The following is a 17,834-nucleotide window of genomic DNA, read 5'->3' as shown; positions in this document are numbered from 1 at the left end:
TCTGTAGAGTGGGCAAATAATGTAAATTGTTTCCTTTGCTTTTTCTTTTTTCTTCTCTCCACCTCCAGCTTTGTAGGCAGCTCAGTCAGAACATCTCCCACTGGAGTCTGTGGGTGTCCTCTCAAGTAAAAGGAGCTCCTATTGGTTTTCCTACCGCAATCCTACCCACACACATCCAAAGGTTCCCCTCGCTTCGCCAATCAGTCCTTGCAAGTCTTGGCAGCCATCACAGTGTCTGAAACACAAAAGAAACGTGTCCACCTTAATGCTGTCCCTCTGGTGCAGGGAGACGCAGAATGCTGGTACTGGCAAAAAGAGAAGAGCTGCTTAAGGGCCCCCAGTCTTCCTCATTCTGTCGTATGGTGGATGATCAAACCTCAGAGGAAGATTCAAGTCAAGTGCTTAGAAGACAATGGCTTCGTCCTGCCAAACACTGCAGGGTTACTGGTGGAATGTAGCCAGTCATATTCTCACATCAATTACACCATTTAGATAATAGACCAGTGCTTGATGTCCAATCAGGTGTTTACTTATGAAGCCCTGGCAAAGTGTTCAATATTAGATAAACAGATCTGAAATAAATAACCACATGAAAAATAAAATAAGATAATAAGAAACTATTCTTTCTCAACTCATTATTTTCAGTGTTTTTTGTTTCAATTTTTGTTTCAAAATGCATAATATTTTTTCATAATGTTTTTAAAGCATTTGTCCCATTGACAGTTTTATTATATGTCACTTTTTATTTCATAACACCACTTTTCATTAGGTCCGTTTTTATTTCATAGTGTCTCGTTTCATGAAAATGGTGTTGTCACTGCCCCACATGCCCCCTATTTCGCATGGTCTTAAGCATGTGCATGGGCATGTCTCAAGCAAGTCTCAACTACTGCTACCAAATTTAGCCAATTAGGCCTGCAATTCTGAATCAACCAGTTAGAAGTTGCTGCTCTAAACAAACACAGTACACAGACACCATGACGACCCTCTGCTTTTATTTAGCTGAACAAGGCTGCACATGCAGTGCCATTTCTTGCTATATGCAGACTATGCGGTTGTATAGGGCCCCCGAAGCCACCAGGGGGCCCCCAAGCTGCCATTTAAGCCTTTTTTATTTATTTTTTTAGAAATTAAAAAAATGATCAGTCTGTCTTGGTAGCCAAATGCCCTTTTGTGTGTTGAGTGAAAGCACCTATATGCTCAAAATATAGGGTATACTTACGCGCTGCGTCTTGTGAGCAAAATAGGGCCCCCAAACAACATTTTGCATAGGGTCCCAAAAAGCTAGAAACGGCCCTGTGCACATGCTAACAACCGAGCTGTCTAACTAACTAGCTCAGGATGTCCCTCAGAAAAAGACGCACAACCCCGTGAAGAGCAGAAAGACAGGCACTGCTAACAGTGGCTCTTCACTTTGATGCACAGTAATACATCAAGCTTACACCCGAGCCTTGCAAGTTACCCAGCTAGCTAGGTAGCATGTGCAGCCTTGCTGAGCTAAAGTGGTACGTTACTGTGTGTGTACTGTGTTTACTTACAACAGCAGCATTTTTAATCAACAAATACTTTGACATTGTTATTGCTCTAGGCTCGCTAACAGGAGCTAACGTTGGTAGCAGTTGTTGATATGATTATCTTAATGATAATTTATTTCAACGCTCCGTATCTTACTTGTTTTAGAAGCAGAGATAATTCTAATCATGTCATTTCAGACCATTTAAAATATGTTGAAATGTTTATTTTGCTCTTGTAATACTATCATTAGCATAAACAATCGAAGTGACCTGTCATGATCCTTTATACCATGGGAAGTGTGTGGGTGTCTCCATATGGTCAATTGTAAGCTGTTTGGAGATACTTTAACCTAACACCTACAATTTGGGAAATGCGTTTCACTAATGCACACATAAATGAGTAGTGTTTTTACATGTAATCATAACTAAAAGTATTTTCAATGATGCACTGTGTTCCTTTCTCCTCATGACATTGTGCCAAGGGTTTAAGACATTGTTTTCTCTGGTGTAATCTACAGCAACACTTTATTGTCAGTGAAGCGTGTGTAGTAATACACCAGAGAAAGCCATATCAGATATTCATCTGAGGTAATTTCCAATGTGTAAACATGAATGTCGTCCTTGATAAGGTTGCGCCCAATAGTCCAGCAATGATGACAGATGACCAGCGATCCACCCGTGTGTTATTCAACGCTCCTCCGAACGTGCTCATCAGCTGCAGAGATTACCATTCTGCTCAGGTCCTTCTTCTTCTGTGTGCCAGGACGGAAAAGCAGAGGCTCTGCAAAATATTAAATACATATGCAAACAAGCAAGCAAATAAATAAATAAATAAATAAAGAGAGATATCCTACCTGTTGGATGTTGTTTGGTAATGATTTCAGGATCACTCATGCGTACAGTGTGCTTTATTAAATGGAATTCTTACAATGTACTTAAAGGAATTTCACTGTGTGCATTCGTTTTGAGATCAGATTATCTGTGGTGTTGTACAATGGCTCATTTTGGAGCTGTTGGAGATTTTGTCAAAAGAGATTATATGATTATATGGGTAATCCTTTTTTATGTCTCTCTTCTTTACACTAAATGTACCTAATGAAAACACGGAACAAGCAGGATCATTTCCCCAGAGAACATTTTATAAAATATTTGAACATCATTCTTTCTTTCTGAATATCCAATTTTTTTTCTACAAAATTCACTGAGCGTCCTCTTTCCTCCCAAGCTCTCATTAGCACAAAATGTAACTGACCTGCTACTGGAAGCCACAGTAGGTCTGAAGAGCTATGACAGGTCTCAAAATGACACCAGCATCTCCATAAGAAAAATCCACGTTAAACTCTGAGGGGGTAAGAAATATCGACTCACTGCTAAAAACCCACTGCAGCACAATGAAATATAAAACCAGCCGTATGTCAGAAAGCAGACAGAAAGAATAAAACAGAGATGCAGGTAAAAGAGGGAATCAGGTGAAGGACTGAGACAAGGTTCACCTCCTTCTTATTATAAGGTGTGATTGATCACAGTATCATGCCATTAATGGTGTTGGAGCTCACATCGCGGCACCGGGATAACAAGGTCATGCTACCACATTATTGTGTAGTGCTTTTCCTCAACAGGGTGGCAATATCCGCCGCTTCTGACTCTTTTTTTGTGATTGGGCTATATAAAAATTTTGACTCACACTTCAAAATCTTTTCATTCCGATTGACCTGTTTTATTGTTACAAATTTGGATCCTTTACTATATAAAAATGTGGTTAGAAATCTTTTGAAAGCCTATTTAGCATATGAATGCTCCATGACTCGCTCCCATCCAGCTACAACTAAGGAATTATTGGCTTTGCATAGTCATTTCATGACTAATGTGCCTTAATGACATCTCTATGGTTCCTGTTTAAGACACTAATGGCCAGTAACGGATCTCAAACTCTGGCGTGTTATATTAAATTAATTATTGATCTAAGCCTCATATGCAATTGATGTCTAAGTCCTTGGATACCTTGTTATTGATGTATTTTCACTAGGGTTGCACAGCGTGTCTGGAGCCAAAATGCATCAGGCTGTGGAGCTTGAAGCAGACACCCATAACATGTACAGACATTCTCAGCTGCAATGATGCAATTTGTAGTTCATATTGAAATGAGGGGGGAATCAATGAAACATACACGTAGAGTTTCATTTACAATGACCGGCTCTGGTGTCAATATGTGAGGATAATGAGCTGAAATTGTTGTGTTCTGTATAAATGGAGGGCATCATTTCCGCCATATTTTATACACTTAATTAGAATGAATTTGCGTTATTGTTACAACACTGGCAGCCTAATTGAACAAGGAATTGTTGATGTACGGGGATTCATGAGGCCATAAGACATCATTTGAACGATGACCACAAATATACTTCATTTTTAAAATGAATTAACAGATTAATAGATTGTGTCATTTGTTTATTTAACTCCATGTAACCCTACATTTAATGTTCAGGCACCTAACTCTGGAGCTCTGTTCACACACTGCACTGTACGTACTGCAAATTTGTATTTCTTGGCTGTCTTGCACTGCTGGCAGAAACAACAATATTCAAAAGGCAATATGAAAAGGCATGCTGCCGTTGTTGTTTCTTTGTCTTGTGCATTGTTATTGCTTGTGCACCTGACCAAAACCACTTCCAGTATGTTCTACATACTGAAAATAAAGTGGTTTCGGAGTTCTGAGTTCTGTGTTTGGGGCTTTAAAGCCATGGAGATGATTTATCCATCTTGGCAGGCATGCATTTCTGCTTGTTTATAAACTGAAGAGTTTATGGGGTTCTTAGCTTTGGCACTGCCGTCTTCATCTGTCTTTGGGTGCTGCTTTTCTTTCACAGAGGAAATCTCTATACGGCAGCAGGAAAACAAAACATCTAAACATTGTATCTTGAAGCCTGTCTGTGTAGGGGCTTTAAGAGACAACCGGACGGGGCTGGCAGCAGTTTTGGACAATACTTTACAATAAAACAGTTTGACCAATAAGATAATATAAAACTGCGAATATAGATAACCTACCAGAGTGGTAACCTGATTTTTCCAGGGCTGCAATCATTTCAGCTTCAGTATCATGCTGCACACCGACCTCAGCACTGTGGGAGTGGGCCTCATCTGGCCTGTCCATGTATTTGTTTGCCCATAATACAATTCTCCTGTGCTACAAACAAGTCAAGTGAGGCAGTCCTCTCACTGCTTTGGTTGAGGATCCTTCTTTGCGCTTTCAGTCAATACTGTTCTTTTTCTTTTTTAGGGTGCTAAAAATACTTGTGTGGACGAACGGAAAACAAAAGAAAAGAGAAAGAAATGCATATTCTGTTGCAAGACACAAAGCATCCAAGGAATGTTTATGAATATTGAAAACTTTGGAGCAGCCACAGTTTTATTCCCATTCTCATACTCCCTTCAGTATAGGGGTTATTAAGGTGCAATTGTAGCAAGGTAACAAAATAGAAAGGTATTTCATGGATGCAACCTAAAAAGTAATTTAGCTCTATAACGTGCAGACTGTATACCAACATAAATCTACCTCTCTGAAGATTTCATCTAGTGCAGCAGCAAAACTGGATGTATTTTTTTCTAATCTCTTCCATCCACAAGAGACATGCAGATGAGCCAAGGACTCCATGGCAATAAGGCCCAATGTGACACTTCTGAAATCTCCCCTGAGTAGAATCTGTGCTTGGACTTTGGACTTCTAAAGGACACAGCTTGTAGAAACTTTCTCTTGACAGAGAGCAAAGACGTTCCCAGTATAAGCCACCCTGCTTTTGAAGCTCCTCTCCACTTAGAATTGAGGGTAAAGGGTCAAATCGAGAGAAGAAGGCATTTGTAAAAACGATGGCCTGAAGAGAGATTAGTCAGCGTAGGGTGAAAACTCATTTAACATCATCCAGTCGCCGTGTAAATCTGTTTTTACACCTTTTGAGAGCAGCTGGGGCAACATCATATTAGCACGAAATACCAGTTTGAGCTGTTTATTATGTCATGGGAATTTTGTCAATTGAATTTGAAGTGTAAAAAGGATTAAAGGGAGCTTATAATCGCTGCGTTCATCACTACTTAGCCAATCACAGCGGATGGTTTGACATGTATATGTCAGAGTTGACTAATGATTTTCAGTGGCTAATTCATTGCTATGTTACAGCAATGAGCTGTAATTCATGTATTTAGTGCATTTTACAGATGACAGACAAATAATAGGCTGATTTGATTCTTGAATTGATGTATCACATCATAGCATTCTTTGACAATGTGTGAATGAAAGCTGATGTTCTCTAGACTGTGTTGCTGAGTTTTGTTCCTGCCTGGCTGATGGCTTGTCACTCCAGCCCTCGGCTATCCATACGAATGGGTGACTACAATAGAGTCAGTAGACAGGAAAGTCTGGCCTACCCACTGGCCTCTTTTCTCCTCCATATAGACAATAATATAACGACCCAGTTGTACAATCAGCAGCACATTGATCTCGGGGCAACCTAGCTCTCAGCACATTTATTAGCCACTGATCATGGAGGTCCCTCACTAGTCAGCAGCAAGACCACAAGAATGGCAACATATTTGTTCTCATTGGAAGAAATTATCTAGCTATTGTGTGGATGTGGCCAAGGGACATAAAGCCGTAATGACAAGAGGGTGACGGAATGTCAAGTGTTTAAAAGCATGAATAAATCTAAAAGCTCTCGAGGGAGTCTTTGTTTGCCCTCTCTCTTTCCTTGACGTTTTTTTTGTTCTCTCCATTTTTGCATGTTTTATTTCACAGGAGAATACAAAATCTAGAAGTATTTCTCTGGAGTGCGCAGTTGCCATTTGCTTTTGCTTAATGTAATTGTTCTGTTTTTTTTCAAAGTCATTTTCAGGTTGTGATAAAGAAGTTAAGTGCATGTGTGTGTGTGTGTGTGTGTGTGTGTGTGTGTGAGGAGGAGAGAGAGAGAGGGGAAAAGAAACAGAAAGAGAAAGAGATGGCCTGGGTGTCTGCATGGCTTATGATTACATGTCCTTTGTGGAGCACATCAACCATTCATGCAAAAGAAACCACAGCGAGATGAGAAATTCCTTACGTGCACTCGCAGGCAGCAGAAAGTGACATTGAACGTTCATATACAAGCTGAAAATCTCATGCTCAGCCGATATGCATCTTACGAAAGAAAGAGCGTTCATCATTTTCATCTGAGTGCGCCCCGCCCGAGCCACCTCCCCTCCTTCCCCCTCCCCACTTCTGTGACCACGGTGTCATGGCTGTGTGTGGACTGAGAATAATGGTAGGATGGGACCTGATAAATGAGAGCTGATAAATCAGTATCGCGAACAGAGGCAGAACAATATCTGCAGAAACAGAGGGAAAGCCATTCGAGGGATATCTGCCTGCAGTCAGTGAGAACACAGGGAGCTGTAGATCAAGGCTGGATATTGGTGTGATCATGGCACAAAAAAAACCTGGGACTCAAGAACAGGTCCTTTTCACTCTCTGTGGGTGAAGCAATCCAAACAAATTGATCTAATATTACACTTAGAGGGCAACAGCGTAGAAATGAAATTGATTGATTCCACACAAGTGACTAGGCCACATACACAAATACATTAAAGACGGCATGTGCCCTGTGTGTGTGTGCGCTCTCTGTCATCTAGCCTACTTACTTATTCATTCGAAGGTAGCATGCAGGGGCTGGGAAACCATAAGAAATATGCTCTTGCTGCTGCGGGCCAGAAATTTCTATCGATAGCCTGGGTAGCATCCATCTTCCCAAAGTCCACCAAAGGTCAGGAGCAGCATAACTTAGAAGCTGGTTTGCATCGGATTCTAGTCTGTATTCTGCATGTTTACTGACAGTCCCCCCACGGAGGCTGGGTGGCTCTGTGACACTTGCTCAGCCATCCACACACACTCACAGAGGAGCTGAGGATGGCTGTCTTGTAAATCTGCGATGGTGGGGGGGTGTTGGTAAAAGCATTGTTTCACAGTCAATAAAAGGGGCCCTGGGGTGCTTGTAAGAACAGCAATCTGCAGCCATTTTCCAAAGAGAATATCATGGGAGTACTCGGGGGTTATAAATTGAGTTCCTCCTCATATTTGGAGTTAATATTTCAACTAAAAACTAAAACAATAATGTTTTAGTTACTGCACATATTGCAGTATCTAATGGGATAAGATATGGAGTCACTGGAATGCAATGTGCACATGAGAGCCAGAATCCACTCCAGGATAGACAACAAAGCCCACAGTGCTAGCCAACAAATGATAGCACATTCATTATTTATTTATCGTTTTGTATTCCTGAGGTGTTTGCTTTTTTTTAAATGTGCATTTTGTATGTCAAAGACATTCGCATCAACTGGCAGATGAAACCAATGTCATTCCCATCCAACTTAATTAGCTTTGCAAATAATTTTCTGCATATTTAAATTCCCTTGAATTACTATTTTTATCCATTTGTCAGCTAGCTAAAATGTGCAAATGGGATTCTATTTTGAGCAATTATTTCACCCATCCTTGCTGGGCCATATGGCAAATAAATGATGGAAATATGCTTCTCACACAATAGTCATTTTAATTACTGCTCAGTCAGTCAATGTCAATGATTATAATCCTCAAATTACATTGTCCTTTAACTTCCCATATAATATATTCCAGCATCACTCTAACTGAAGCAGACTGGGTGTTTAACAGTCTCTAACACTACATGTCTATAAATGGTACATAACTGTATGTCTGTATGGGTGTGGATAGTGAAGGAGCTGTATAGCGGCCGCCTTTATGTCCTGGGCTCTCTTAGATTGCCAGCTTTCCTTCAGGGATAATCCATGTTGTGAAATTGAAGTGCAGTGCTGGAATATCAATTCTTTTTTTTCTCCCCTGCTGAGGGTTAAAAAATGAAACAGGACTTCACTGCTTTGTGGATATGAACCCGTTGGAGCAATCTGAAAATCAAGATGATAATACGGTGGGAGCCTGTAGAGGAGTTAAAGCTGGGGAAGAGGCAGCATTAAGAACTGGACAGATGTACACTGTAGCACCATGCTGCAACTATAGAGCTATTCATCTTTTGTGTATGATTTATAGGAATAGTTTGACATCTTGGGAACTATGCTTATTCTCTTTCTGGCTGAGAGTAAAAGATCAATACCACTCTCATATCTGTCCATTAAATGTAAGGCTAAAGCCAGCAGACCGTTAGCTTACAGAGCCGAGCTAGCTGTTTCAACCTGTTTACAGCTACAGCCACCAGTTAGCTAGTTAGTTAACAGTTAGCTTACAGAGCCAAGCTAGCTGTTTCAACCTGTTTACAGCTACAGACAGCAGTTAGCTGGTTAGTTAGCTTACAGAGCTTACCACTACAGCTGGTAAACAGGGTGAAAGAGCCACCCTCTCTGTCCGAACATACCAAAATTCACCAACCAGCACTTCTAAAGCTCACTAATAAACTTTAATTTGAACTAAAACCATGCTAGCGATAATTCTTCTCCCAGCTAAGACTGGCAATTAACCACCGTAAAAATACAGTATCTTCTGACTGAGCCAGGCTAGCTAGTTTCCCAGTGTTTTCAGTCTTTGTGCTAAGCTAAGCTAAAAGGCTGCTGGCTGAAACCTTACATTTAATGGACAGATACGAGAGTGGTATCGATCTTCCTATCGAACTCACTGCCAGAAAGCAAACCAAAATGTCTAACTACCCCTTTAATGTTGTAAAATTGTCCTCTGAAAGTATGTCCTGCTTGGCTGCACAGTTGTTAACTTCGGGCAAATGTAGGCCACAAAAAGGATTTGATGAAGCCCTTTTGAGATGCTGAGTCACTAACCACATCTGTGCCTGTCTAAGATCAAAGCAAAGAAAGTAGTTAGGCAAAGGTTTAAGTGGTGTAACGCTTCTATTAGGGAAGCAGAAACAAAAGGAAATACATTAAAACCAGCCGTCTGGTTTGAAAACCTCAAAGTTAAAGGAAGTGATTTGGCAAAGAAATCCGACTCAGTTTCAGCTGCAACAACACCTCGAGGTCAGACAGTTTGTTTAACGTTTCATCCGGCCGAGCAACGTAAAAATTTGTGTTGCTTCTGGTAAATGGAGTGCGTAGCTATGCATACTCTGAGATAAGTGATATGCACCAGACAAGGTCATTTGAAAGAATAACTCCTCGCCTCATGCAGGAGGATGTATGAAAAATACAGGTGTTCTTAAGGGGTACAGGATGCGGAACTGATTAACACAGAGCAGCTACACTGATACACCAGCTGAAAAACAAAAGGCAGGTACGGTTCACTGGTTATTCTCTAATAGACATTCATTGCGTTTTGTGTGAGGACTACAAAACCAAACTTGCTCTTGTCTAATTTGGTTGAATTAATAAGCCATGTCCACATCTATTCAACTGGGTGCAAGTGGTGGCTCTGTGAATTACAAGTCCCACAGCAATAGAGGAGAGAGGGGAAAGGAAGGGCAGGTGAAGGCTTAACGGCCACCGTTCCGCGACTTTCATCATCCAAATTCACCGTGCAACGTGACGTCTGAACAGATCGTTACCGCTGCTACCACCACATACAGTACACACACACACAAACACAAACACACTCGCCATTCTCATCTTTATCCTTCCACATGTCCCGGGAGTACAGATACATGCTGAGTCCCTAGGGGCAGTTTTGGAGGCATTCTTCATTTTGAGGTCAAGTCCAATCTGACCTACAGTACTTTACAGTACAAATCCCTGATAGCAGACAGGTGCTGGATGGATTTGGCATTTCCATGAGCTTTTGACCTTGACTTGACTTAGGAACACGCAGATAGTGTTACAGAATGAGCTCATTGTTTACTTCTTAGCCTGCAAGCCACACAACTTATCATTTATGGACGTGTATGGGCTCAAAGCTTTTTGCTTGTACACAATGTGTGCAAACAAATAAATAAGAGTATAAATGATTTATTCACCCCTCTGGTAACGTTTTTTTGTTTAAAGCTATTGTCCTTTGAGATAGATTGCACAATCGCAATCTAATTAAGCCTCTGCAACAATGCTGAGTTTGAGCAAAAACAAATAAATAAAGAGGCAGTTTTTAGCTCCAAAATTAGCATTTTATTTGGATGGTTGGGGTCAGAGATGTATAATTTGTTTTCCAGTACACATGGTTATCCACAAGGCTTAAGTCCAAAACCTTTTCCAGTCTTAAAGCTGATTCAGTAATTAGTGCCTAGCATGTCATCCCACCCCACCCCTCCCTTTTTGGTACAAATTCAACAGTTGTGCTGACAAGATCACTACTTTTCAATTTTTATCAATGTGTTTTTTTTATGTTTTATACAAAAAACTCTCTTAACTTCTACACATTTAATGTCACCCAGATTTTTATTTATTTTTTTCACTTTGTAAATAAATTTGGGAAACAACATTTTTCATTTTTGTTGTCATGAAAAGATAAAAACATGCAAAAAACTTGAATTTGTAGTCCAAATTAAACATTTACAAGTCTGGAACCTTTTGCACTTCTTCATATACTACATCAAAAGAAAAAGATAAAAGAAAAAAAAAACATTATGTACACACATCTTTTTACAGTGAAGTAAAACTTGAAAATATCAGATGATGACTAAGGCAAATGAAGTGTACATAGATTAGACCAAAACAGTTTTTTTTGTTGTTTTTGTAAAATACTACATCACCTCAGAAAGAAAAAGAAAAAAAATCTGCTACAAAAGTATGATTCATAACTCCCTTTATTTGCAACCAGCTGCATAATTTTAATTTTTTAGTGAAAAAGTCTAGAAGTCTAGCGTACTGTACAGTGCTGCTCTTAATTGTTTTTCTTTCCATCCAAGCTAACAGATGATCCTTCATTTCTTCGTCTTTGTAGTTTATTTAAATAATCTTCAACAAACAGGAGCATTGTGTAACCAAAGAAAAAAAGCATGTAGAAGCATACCAGAGTGTAACATACTTTGTTTGAAATCACTCCAAAAGTCAGTACCATTAAAGCCTTGAACATAAAACTAATCATTTAGATCCAAAAAAATGTACAAAAAGGCACATTATATCCCAGTGCTTCTGTACTGTGAAATTCAAGTGTAACTGAGCGCATTCAATACCAACAATCCAAGTGGTGACAGTCCACCAGTGTTCCCTCCCACATCCTCCATAACTGGACCACAGCCTATGCCTAAGCTTTCAACAAGCATATGTATGCGTAGACTACAACAATAAGCCTAGGTTGGTTGTTTTTGAAAAAATTTCTGAATCAATGTTTATTTTTTGTTTCTTTTCTGTCACAGTTCCGTCACTCTCTTGGGGAATATCAGAAGCTGTCCATGTCCATCAACAGGAAATCTTTCCTTTTCTTCTTCTTTTTTTTTTTTCATCTTTTCATCCTTCAAAGAGTGGCTGTGTGTCTTAGTCATCACTTCCACCGTACATGTCTGCCAGTTTTCTAAAGCGAGGCCCCCAGTCGTTGAGGTAATCGTAGTCCTGGTCGCCCCCGCTGCTGGAGGAGTTGAGGGAGCTTAGGGAGCCAGCTGTGGAGCCGCTGCCCTCGTAGTCGAACACTAGCAGGGAGTCGTAGGGAGGAGCGGTGGGGTCGTTGTCTGCTGCCTTCAGTCCCTGTACAGAAGAAAATGAAACCACGGTTGAGAAGATTATGCCATGTCTGCACACCAACACTGTCTGCAATAAGGTCACAGACTTGTAAACTCAACTCCCTCCCCCCTACTGCTGCACACAAACATACTAATCTGTCCTGAAACCAGTCAGTGGTTCCACCTCCACTTGTTCAGGAAATAAGATTAATCAGGCACTAGTGTTCCTGTGAGTTTCCTTTGTGTTGTGGTTCAGACTCTCCTGATGTTTCTGGGATGTAGGATTATCTGCTGCTTGATCAAAAGCCAAGATGGAGCATGGGCAGCAGCCTCAGATGACTGGAATCACCCCCCCCCCCCCTCCCTTTAATATATCATATTTATCTGACTCCGGCCTAAACAGTGGCAGTAAGCACTGAGCTCAACCGAGGCAGATGTGAAAGGAGAATGTGTGTGTGTGTGTGTTTCCCACTCATGCGTGTCTCTATGTGTTATCTTGAGGCTCATGGTGCTGGTGGGGGTAGTTCCATTTTGAAGATTGTGCTCGACATTCCTAGAAATCCTCATAGCGTCATGAGAGGTCCTTATGGATTGTTATTGATTTCCAGCCTCATTCCCTAACGGGACTCGGGAGACTTGATGGATTGCTAATCTAGGAGTTGAGATGTGCTTTGGCCGTGAACCACTTTGGATCCAAGCCTGGTTTCTCCCTCTCATCGCCACAACTGAGGTACCCAACAAATAATAAATGAATTAACAGAAGTGGAGCAACATAACATGGAGAAACGAGACCTCAGCTCATTGGGAACTTGTCAAAGATTTATAGTTTCCTCTATGCTGCCGTTAAAGCGCTAAAATGCTCTCAAATAAAAAGATGGATTGAATTAAAGTGCCTGGGCACTTAGCGATTATTTTCCACTTGTTAGCTTTCGTTAAGTATTTGCTCAGGGCTGTGGTGCTGATAATTTGGTGGGAAATATGACAGATGGATCGTTCATTACAATTACAACCATAATTGCTCTGCTGGTTATAGCCCCCTTCATCTACAACCAAAAACCCACTGGCAGTTTCATAAGGTTAGTCGATCACAGAACTCAGCCTCGTAATTTCATTATAACTGAGTCATCCACTGTGTTGGAGACAATCACGACTCTCAGTGAAATGGTGAGCTGACCTCACTTTTTGGAGTCGCTCTGTCCCGCAGATAACAAAAAGAGATGCGTAATAAAACCCACTGGTATCTATCTCTATTCAGAGACAACCTTGCTGGGGCTGAAACGAGGCACTATGCAAAACAATGAATGCAATCGCTTCAGCTTTGTGGGCCCGGTGTCAACCTGTGACCAACTGAGGTCATGTCAAGTTGCTGCTAATGTATCTAATGTTGCCCCCCCCCCCTCTGTGGGAAGAGACCAGGAGCTGACTAACAGACCTTTGTTTGTCCGCCTGTGAGGTTAAAGTCCTTATGCTAAAACCTATGCCTCATTTTTTTGTCCCTCTAATTTAATTAAGAGCCACAAGCTCCTGGGGCGTGTGCACATTACAGGATGGAGATCAGACCCCCCTCCCCCAACCCCTCTCTGTCTCCCTGCTCCTCTGGCAGCTAGCCCTTATCAGTTGGGTCAGATTCCAGCTCCATGTGAGTGCTGGAGCTACCATGACTGAGCTTTAGCGACAGTCAAATCTGGGACTAAAAACAGATCAGCATTGCCTGGTTGCAGTGAGCGTTTTCTGGGTCAGGACGCTCAGACTTGAAATGTCTCAAAGGTCTTGTGAGAACATTAAAATAACACGCCTGATGAAGGATGGTGTGCATTGTGAGACTGTTCTTTATTGAGCGGTGCGAAATATTAAATTTCACTCGGTATCAGCTGTTACGACAAGTGTATTAGGTGTGTTCATGACACACGGCGAGAGTGAAAATGAGCGGCGCCTGGGTAGAGGGATCTGAGAGATAGATGGTCGGGGAGCAGAGCTAAAAGAGCAAGTTCTAATCTAAAAACATGGGCACCATCCAAAAACTAGGAGAGAACTCCATTTGTAATGCTGTGAAACTCTTGTCTGTTGGAGCTTGTGAAAAATACATGACTGCTCTTTTCATTTTACATTCTCCCTTCATGCTGGAGTCAATGATGGCCTCAGGCAAACGAGGGCACTCTGAACAGTGCACTCCGATAGAAAACCAATGTATTGCCTCTCTCATCTCCTATTTCTATGCTGACACATCTATAACTCTGCTTTGGTGGAAAGTGAGGAGAAAAACAATTATATCTAAGTGAGTTAGCATCATGTACTTTTTTGGGCTTTATGCATGTCTGAGCGGATATGTGTAAGATGAGAAAAGTTTCTACTTGCTGCTGGAAAAAGATGAAAACAATTCTACTAATAATTGATTCAATTTGCGTACTTTCTTTTTCTCCCACTACAAGGCGACGCACAACTGCTTGATATCGAGTCATATGAACCAAGTTGTTTATTTAGACACAAGTTTATTATAAGAAAGTCATTCAGCTTGAAAATGAAATTCTAACTTTGTGACAGCACTGATCCTTTCATTTCGGCTCTTTTCCTGGATGCAACACAACAATCTGAGTTTTCAATAATTCTGCGGTGCTGCTGCCGGATGGTGCGTTTACCTCATTGATGAAGTCTCCGATGTCTCCAGGGTGGGGTGCTGCTGACCTCATGGGGTACTGTGGCTCAGGGTGGAGGGGTCTCTCGTCTAGACGGCGGATTCCCACCGGCTTGATGGCATCAGGCTCTATCGTGTCCGGCTGCTGGAGCTGACTGAGGTCGTAATCCTGGGGGAACACGAAAGACAGATGGGAGTTAGCTGAGCAGCGTGACGAGACCCCAAACTGAGTGTGATTATTTAAATAGGTAAACACATCCTGTGCTGTACGGAGGAAGACGAGTTCAACTGAGTGGAGAAGATTTTAAAGTTAGAATGCAGCGGAAAGAGTTGAGGGGACACGAGGGAAACTTTAATCTTCTTGTCTGTGAAGCACAAGCCCAGGGACACTTTGACACATTAAAAGAGCCAGCACTGAGGGGGTCCAGGCTGAGGACCACATCATACGCTGCTGAGTGTTTGTACTTGTGCGGCGTGCTGCAGGAAGGATGTGCAGGCGACTGTTTTGCTCTAATCAATGCCCAGACACGGGATGGTGGATATGCATAAGCCATTGCTAATCCTATTAACATTACCAAGGCAACCTGAATGGCTCGCAGTTTGTGCAAAGTCATGGGCAGGGAAGGAGGAGGAGGAAGAGTGAAGAGAGAAAAAGGAGTTAGGAGAGACAGAGGCTGTGGTGAAGAGCAGAGCTGAGCTAAATAACTGGATGGTATCACAGTGACAGGAGATATGATGGAGAAAATGCCATTTGAGAATCAGGGTGTGTGCCTAATAAGCGTGCATGATGGATTGTCCCTCTTTAGAAGATTTTCGGTAATCCATCCATCTCTAATATCCCCCTTCAAAATTGTCTTTGCTCAGTTGCACATGTATCTACACACACAGACGCTCACTCCCAGGGTAAAAAAAAAAAGAAGGAAAAAAAAGGCTGCAGACGCTCCAATGTAAAAATAAACATGAGAATAAATATAAACCCTGTGATGATGCACAAACAACCCAGATATACAAACATGATGAAGCACGTGGGCACTTGACAAACACCTACTCAACTCCACACTAATAAGTATCATCTCAAATCTAAAACAAACACATTGATTATTCATGTGTAATTTGATTTCATGGGCAATGACAGTAACCCCGAGGCTAGCTGGAGAAGAACTATGGTCGTCGCACATCACGCAACAACGCCATCCATCATCTTTGGTCCATTTCAGTCTGACTCCTGTTTGACCTTCTCTGAGGTCACGCACCGGAGGGGTCAGGAGTTGGTGACGGGAATTGCAACAGAGCTGTATAATGGCTGAACTAAGCAGGAAGGTCTAATGACATACCAGCCCCTTCAGGGAATTGACTCCTCACACGTACACAGGCCTGGTGAAATGGCTGCCCCTGGCACTCATGACCCACATTCAAACACAGGAGACTGAACACTGCTAAGCCTTATACACTTCATCTCTTGTGTGCAATTTAAAAACAAAACTGAGTTAATTATTTTCATAGTTTTTAATTCCAACAGGGCAACAAACATGAGAAGTCAGATGATCATGCAGGTTTTAAACAAACCCCAGTGCTTAGAGAGGAAGAGGAAATAGAGAAGGACATTTAACTCATTGCCCATCTATCACAGTTTACAGAGGGTACAGGTAAACGTTTGACCTTCGTACGTAGCGTAGTTGTGAGCGCACACGCGCGCACGCACGCGCACACACACACACACACACACACACACACACACGTATCCTGTGCAATGATGGATTATTACCAACATGTTGGGTGTGCTCACTTTCGGCTTCACCTCCAAATAACGCATTTTGTATTTGATAATCTGGCTCAAGTGCTGGCTTGTTTATAGCAAAGAAATAGTTTGACATTTTGGGAAATTTGCTAACTTGCATTCTTGCCAAGAATTAGATTAGAAGGTTGATACCACTCTCATGTCTGTCAGTTCAATATAAAGCTGTTATCTTAGCTTAGCACAAAAACTAGAAACAGATGTGTTACCTTTAGGCAAAGCCAGGTTACCTGCTTCCCCCCCTTTCCAGTCTTTGTACTACGTTAAGCCTCATATTTACCGCATCATCTAACGCTCTACAAGAAGGCGAATAAGCGTATTTCTCATAACTTCAAACTATTCCCTTAAATATAACCGCTCATGAGTTGCCCTGTTTGACTTAGTTCGCTGTGATCCCAAATCTTAGCAATCACTTCATTTTGTACAATGTTATAATAATTGAAATAATGGCCAAAAGTGCAAAAATAAGCCCCAAATTGTAATAAACCAGGATTGTCCCGAGATGATATTAGAGGTGTTACAGTTCCTCTGACATGTTAAAACCTTATCTCTAGTGACAAATACATGAGTAACTTATCTGCATAAACAGGTCTGATTTGTTTTGTTTCACTTACTGCATGGGATTGAAAAACAAATCAAGACACTTTTCAAAGCAGGCCTCCAAAACCACACTGTCTAAGGTTAATGTGCATCAGATTATTCTGGGGTCATTTGAAGATGCAGATGACTCATCTCCGTCTTACATTTCATTTGTTTCACCTGTGTGCAACAACTTCTCAATTTGCTATTATTTCTGCATCATTTTTTCCCATGTCCGAGGAGAGCGGCCTGATCAGCTGTCTGCCTTTTGATGAAATGAGTGCTTCACAAACCAATACAAACCAGGGCAATGGCAGCAACAACTAAAATCATATACTGTGAGAGCGCCCAATGGTCTGACACTTCAATTTCCTCCCCAGCGGGAGATAGGGAGAACAGAGGTGGGCATTATAAAGACCACATCGCTGTGAAAGTAAGGGACATTTTTTACCCAACACTGACTCCCCCGATTCCGCAGACAAGACCATTTTCTCCTGGCACCCTGCCCTCCTCAGCGCAACTCAAAATGGAAGCTTGTTTTCCCTCAATAAATTGCTGCACTCGCTTGTTTGCCTTTGAGGGGTTTTATATCATGTTTCCTTTTCAACGTGTTCTGGTCCAAAAGTTTGAGCATTTTGTGTGTGAAAGTGAGGATGTGAATACACAAGTGGGTGCACTCCCTCCTCCTAATCACTAGCTGATGTGTAATGGCTTTCCAGTCATATTGTTACCTT

The 17,834-nt window shown here is 41.5% G+C and overlaps 1 protein-coding gene across 1 annotated transcript in view; it reads right to left on the bottom strand.

The window, feature by feature from the left end:
* Positions 1-11,603: 11,603 nt before the first annotated feature.
* cdh2 (cadherin 2, type 1, N-cadherin (neuronal)) overlaps positions 11,604-17,834 on the bottom strand; it is a 55,633-nt gene continuing 49,402 nt past the window's right edge. Inside the window, exons 15-16 of the mRNA XM_070919700.1 lie at positions 14,731-14,895; positions 11,604-12,119 (exon numbers count right to left, since the gene is read on the bottom strand). Coding sequence (XP_070775801.1) covers positions 11,913-12,119; positions 14,731-14,895 — 372 coding nt within the window. The 3' untranslated portion in view covers positions 11,604-11,912. The remainder of the gene's footprint in view (positions 12,120-14,730; positions 14,896-17,834) is intronic.

Source organism: Enoplosus armatus, chromosome 14, assembly GCF_043641665.1.
Source record: "Enoplosus armatus isolate fEnoArm2 chromosome 14, fEnoArm2.hap1, whole genome shotgun sequence".
Classification (NCBI taxonomy): domain Eukaryota; kingdom Metazoa; phylum Chordata; class Actinopteri; order Centrarchiformes; family Enoplosidae; genus Enoplosus; species Enoplosus armatus.
Note: the sequence above shows the minus strand (reverse complement) of the source record. Positions and strands in the feature narration are given on the sequence as shown.